This window comes from Diadema antillarum, unplaced genomic scaffold (genome assembly GCF_040938485.1).
Source record: "Diadema antillarum isolate AM-2024a unplaced genomic scaffold, OU_Dant_1.0 seq00001792_RagTag, whole genome shotgun sequence".
In the NCBI taxonomy this organism is placed as follows: domain Eukaryota; kingdom Metazoa; phylum Echinodermata; class Echinoidea; order Diadematoida; family Diadematidae; genus Diadema; species Diadema antillarum.
This window is the reverse complement of record NW_027272470.1, coordinates 1-6,169: the sequence shown is the minus strand read 5'-3', so window position 1 is coordinate 6,169 and position 6,169 is coordinate 1. Positions and strand designations below refer to the sequence as shown.

At 41.1% G+C, this 6,169-nt stretch overlaps 1 protein-coding gene across 1 annotated transcript; it reads right to left on the bottom strand.

Moving 5' to 3' along the window:
* Positions 1-846: 846 nt before the first annotated feature.
* On the bottom strand, positions 847-1,784 carry LOC139712321 (uncharacterized). Its single transcript, XM_071624160.1, has one exon. The coding sequence runs from the start codon at positions 1,782-1,784 to the stop codon at positions 897-899; it is 888 nt and encodes a 295-aa protein (XP_071480261.1). The 3' UTR covers positions 847-896.
* Positions 1,785-6,169: the final 4,385 nt, after the last annotated feature.

Genomic DNA, 6,169 nt, shown 5'->3' with positions numbered 1-6,169 from the left:
ATTAGTTAAAAAGAGACACCTTTCAGACTAATGTCATGAAGAAAACGAAGCGCGACACTTGGGATATCTCTGCCCTGTCCAAAAATCATCAGGTAACGTAGGAATCATGATTAGTGCCTGAAACGAACACTGACAATTTTTGTAAGTTTATACCGCGCATATGCTAAATGCTTACAATCTGCTCATCTTTCGTGTATTAGGATGATGGATGAATAAGCTTTGAGCACGTTCACTGAAATTCTTCAATACTTATGGAAATCTATGAACTAAGCTAAGGAAATTGGAGATAATGATCTCGAGGTTAGCCAATCATTTGGAAAGGAAGAGACGTTAAACCACTAACTCTTGGATACAGCTTGGTAGATTTGCTTTGAATTCTTTAAATCCACCAGTGATCCGATTTGTTCTGAACGATGATGTTAGCACTACTTACAGCCTCGACAACACTCTAAACTCTGCCCCGCTACTCCCGCTCTGATGTCAACGGAAATATCGATGGGGAAACAGTTTTGTTTTTTTAATATCGCCTTGGAATGACAGCCTCAGATTATTCGAATCTGAGTAATGAAGAACGTGGAACGTATATCATCATTACGTCATTTTCTCTTCGCAATGGGGGCGATCCAATATAGCCATGGCAAGCACAATGATTAACCATGCAATCCGATTGGATTATTTACAATATATATATATATAGACTACCACAGACCCTTTTATTTCGGTCTCTAAGTTTGCCTTTGAGCCAACACACAAAAAGGATTTCGTACATAGCTTGATAATCAAAAGTCTACAGATGTCGCTGGTAAATGCGAGGGTTACTGAGAGCACCTGCTTCTTTACATGTAAGTCCAGGAATATATTATACAAACATTGACTCGAAGTGTCCGTTGCAATAATCAGTAAGTTTCGGTGACACTAATAGGGGGTGGGGCCCCTCCCTCACACCTGAGGCCGCCATGGTTACCAGCGTAAGGCATAGCGGGTCCGCGGTTTTCGCTTTCTTCCACTACTCTTCTTCTTGTGTCCAGGAGTTCGAAGCGCGACGCGATATCGTTGAGTGTAGATGTCGCCAAGCTATTGCGACGAGGTTGTGGGAAGAAACTTTCAGTGGTATAGAGCGTGTGTGCCTGTATTCCTCCCAACTCATGGTCCGACTCAGAACGACGACGACGCTGAAGTCGAATTGCTAAGTCCTCCTCCGGCATCATGCCAAACATTGGTTGGCCAAATTTCGACGGGAGACGAGGAGAACGTGACGGAGGAGAGTCGTTGCAACGCGCAGGGGATAGTGATGTATCACGCTTAAGAGTCACAGGCATAACTGAAGGTGTGCTGTTTCTCCGACCACGCCCAAATAGACCTTCCTGGATCGGTTCGAGAAGCGTCGGGGCCGAACTGCGTCGCGATCGTCGAGCGACACCAGGTGGTGGGTGTAGGTGAGCGTTGATTGCTTCCAGTTCATGCTCTTGCATAACGCCACCGTCAGCACCGAGAGGCTCTTCCTCTCGCAACTCGGGCAACTCATTGACGTGGTGGTTAGAATGTTCACGACTACTTTGTCTTTGTGCAGGCATGACGTCGGATACAACCACGCGGCGTCGACTGTTTGGGGACGTACGCGGAAGCTCCATTATGCCGTCACGTTTCAAGAGTTCGCACGAACTGCTGGACATACACTGAATATGCTCCTCCTCTGATGAGCGACACAGACCTACACCCTCCATAAATCTCTTCTCATTTCTTAGGGAAGTATCATCTGGTAATGAAAAGCTCCTTTTCTCCATTGTATACGTTGTTTTTAAAGGTCCCTTAGATATTTGCCAGAATTATCTATCAATAAAACCTGTCGAAACGCTCTTGGTAGTTTCTCTCCCACTGCGTTATATTTTGCATCAAAAGCCACCCTCTAAATTGCCAACATTCTTTTCATTGAACCTCCGCTATTGTGACTCATAGGAAGGTGTTGATAGATATCAGAGGAGGTGAAATTAGATTACCACTAATATGTTTCCAATCCAGACCATGTTAATGTCTGAGCAGGGCGATGCCGTCGCGACGTGGAGGCGGGGGTGATGGACTGATTGTGGAGGGTGGGGAAGCTTGCTCCGTGGCCGCGAGGCAAGACGCGTTAAGAACGCAGCAAGAGAACACGAAGTACTTAACGCGCCTCTTGTTCACCTGATCATGTCGACCGGCAGAAACAAATTGCATTCACTAAGAGCATCCCGCTGGGCCACAGCGTACAGACAAGAGTTTAGGAGGCGGGAAACGTGTTTTTTATTCATGAGGATTACTCCTGCCCTTCTTGTTAGACATGGCATATCCAAGATGGCGGGTACCGTAATTGCTCAAATACGTTGCTCATGAGAGCCTCGCCCGTCTCACTTGGCGACCTGCTGGTACATGCGGTAATAGGTCACAGCTTTCACGGCCTGCAAGTAGAAAGAGAGGGTTGGGGGAAAAGGAACAAATTAAAGAAACGTTACTAACTCTTTTCAGCAAACATGGTGTATTTAAAGAACAACATTTAACATTAAAAATGTAGAAACTTCATTGAAGACGGAATTAGGGGAGCGTGCATGAGGTATACACATCAATCAACAAGTGATGGACACAGCATCAATCCTTAATCACAAATCGATCTGCAAAACTAGGAGTCTTATTTTTTTCCGTTGAAGAGAAAAAAAAATGAAAATTCTATAACCCCTAACTCTCGAAGATCTCGATGAACCATACAAATTTTGTATTGATATTATGTATGAATCACTTACACCTAATTTAATTCAACTCGAAAGTCCATATTGAGTACAAGAATAATATATCGAGTCAGACATTATTGTTTGCAAAAAACAAAACAAAAAAAATGAATGCACAATCGATTTATTATGAGGTACAATTTCTACTTCGATCGACCAGAACCTGTTAGGTTTATGGTTTATTCATTCAGGCTGATGAAGATCCGTGAACTTTACAACGACGCAAGGGACTGAAATGTAACGTTTGCAGTAAAAGCCATGATCTTATTGTAACAAGACATAAAAAACCACACATCTTGTGCTTTTTTTTTTTGTTCCCAGAGAATCAGAGTGGATGTCTTAAAACATCCTCATAAAAATTCTTGAAGATGCATTGCCATTGTGGACAGATGATCATCTCAGCTTCAAATACATTTCGAGAACAATAATAAACGCGAGATTATGAGGTTACTACTATTCATTGCCCGTCATACTACTCTGAATTGTATATGCTTTGTGTGTCAAAGTCTTAGTTTTTATTTTTATACGTGTGTTTTGCCATAAAGGACTGTCTTTGTTTGTAAGGAATATAGTTTGGTAAGTCTTCTTTAAAAAAGGGTCATTTTTTTCTTAAACCCATGCATATTCTTCGGAAAAGCCATCTAAACTGCACACTACCGAAGTCCAAAACCTAAAGCTATAATCATAATCTGCATTCAGGAATAACAGCGCAAAGATTTCTTTTCAATGTTTTGAAATAGAAGGTTGGGGTGGTTTTTAGTTTGTAAATAAGATCAGTCAGAAAACGGCTGAATGGTTACATTCATTGTGATTGAATCCTCGTTACGGCCACTTCGATATAGAAGCGTTGTGGAAAATTGAATCAGTCTTTGGACACAGCAAGATCGGGGTCCGAGTGCAGAAGTTTGGACTTGAATATACTCACTTGGCCAAGGCCAATAGCGATATAATAATAGAAACTTGGCGATGTCATTGTAATAACAAGGACACGGCCTTTTGGTTGAACGCTCGTAGCACTGACTAAGCGGTACATGACAGGACTAGAATCATCGATATAATTTTTGTCACTATTATTGCTCGTAGCTGACCTAATTACAAGCTTCGCTTTTCTTAGCTCTGATGTGCCATTTTAGGTCTCAGATACATGCTGCCCTCGCCATATTTTGTTCATTTAACTATCAATAAACCTCCCCCTCAAAACAAAACAAAATAAAACAAATAAACACACACACACACACACAAACGAACAACAAAAACGTGGGTTACTTGTCGCATTTTGTCTGATACCAGCTTTCTGCGCATGGAGTTCGCGTTTTCCGACAATACTGATGAGAGATCAAGCGTTAGACAAATCATTAGTTTGACATTTCAAAAATTGCTCAGATACGTCGCTTTTACTCCCGCAAAGCTCACTTGATTAAAATCATGTTGTAATAAAACATATATAAGGAGCAAACGGCACATGCGCTGTATATCCAGCTACCCACCACAATAATCAGAGAAAAATGAATACTCCTTGGCTTAAAAATTATGGTCTTGACAATGAGCGGTCTTTTTTTGAACACTGCTGAAGAATGGAGCACATTGTATATTCCAGTGCAAACGAAAGCTGCGTATACTGACGCAGATTCATGGTGTAGATACAACACCTTTTCCTTCTTGGATGGCTGCCATAGATCACACTAAAACACTGCTTTCTGCTTCATACCTAGCGATGCACGACGAATTCGTCTCTCAATGCTCTCCCCGATCTCCATGCGTCGTTTTTGATTTGCGAAAACACGAGAAGGACACTGAGGTTTTCCATCGCGTGGATACGGTGGCTAAGATGCATTATAATGCAGATAGGAGGCACAGGGTACATCTCTGCTGGCTCAAGAGATCCAAACTGACGTCGAAATACCCTCCGATGTATGATGATTCATGTTAGAGGGCAGGGAGTCCTTATACTGTGAAAGCAGAAACTCTCACACGTAACGAGCGCGCTGCACGCGCTGTGTAAGAGCGTTTGTGTAGTGACCTATGCCGTATAGGAGTACATGTATTGCATTTACTATTATTATTGGTAGGTGAAGAATCGTACATTGCTCGGCTGCCTAAAGCTGTCAGTACCATAACACTGTGCCTTGCAGGTATTCTTTTCCTTTTTATTGTGTAATCGATTTCGTCAAGGGTAATATGGACATGATGTTGAAGTGGAAATGCGACTACAAATCTCAATAGTTCACAGACCTTCACACGCCTCGCATAACATCTATCTTCTTTTCTTACCTTTCTTTTTTTCTGTGAATCCTGTAACAAGTTTTGTTGAAATGGCTTTGCTCACTAATATACAGTATTTGGGGAAGACTTTTCCCCCCTCAGTATTAATGTTCACAAAATGTGTGATCTGGAAGCTGTTTTATAGGCCCTACTTTGATACATGCTAAACTGTAATATTTTCCCCCTGTGCTTTTGGCTGTCTCGACAGCTCTCCCCCATCATTAGTGGTGAATCCGTTGAATGTGAAAACGACAGGGGGAATAAAACATTAGTGTGTGGAATGGTCACTATGAGCTAAACAATTTATGATACTATCATCTCCTTTGAAGCGATATGATAAGTAAAAGGGTCTAATGAAACCCGTATTGACTATGCAAACGACAGGAGATCAATTGAAGTATTCCTCGAAATACGACAAAGAAATTGGCAATATTTGCATAAAGTGTTGTGTTTGGTGTGATTCTTGACTTTTCTTTTTTTTGTATTTTGGAATGTGTTATTAAAGTTCAAAGGCATCAGACTAACAAAGACATACATCGTATATATGAATATATATAATATTATGTGTCTAATCATATGCACATATAATAATGTGTATGCAGAAACATTGTATATACGTAGTATACGTTTAATGCCGCTCATACACACATTTAAATTAATATATCTATATGGATTATATATAATATATATATATATATATGTAATATATATACATAATTTTTGTTGGGGCTTCGTGTAGTAGCGTATGAAAGCAATCTATGAGACTTTGCCCGTTTTCAGACACACCGAGTTATAGTATATCATATATCCATATACGACGTATATGGATATACCAGAGAGGTGGAAAACCTCCCTGGATATATACGTCGTATTGATATGAGAACATTCAGACACAACGTCCCGATATAATCATATGGCAGCATCAGACCTCGCGCACTGTCATGATTCATGAGTCTCTCCTTTTCGAAATGGATATATACGTCTGTACTGTATACGGACTTTACGCGTACGTTGCGCATTGCGTTTATACGTTTATACTAATAAAAGGCGCATTCAGTTGGGAGTCAAGAGTCGCGCTAACTCTGACTAACACCGCGAATGTCGTATAAGCCCAGCCTACTTACTATAGTAGACGTATAGATACAAGAGCA

Bases quoted from the DNA above. Each gene is read 5' to 3' on its own strand.
- LOC139712321 (XM_071624160.1), bottom strand. From the start codon at position 1,784: ATGGAGAAAAGGAGCTTTTCATTACCAGATGATACTTCCCTAAGAAAT.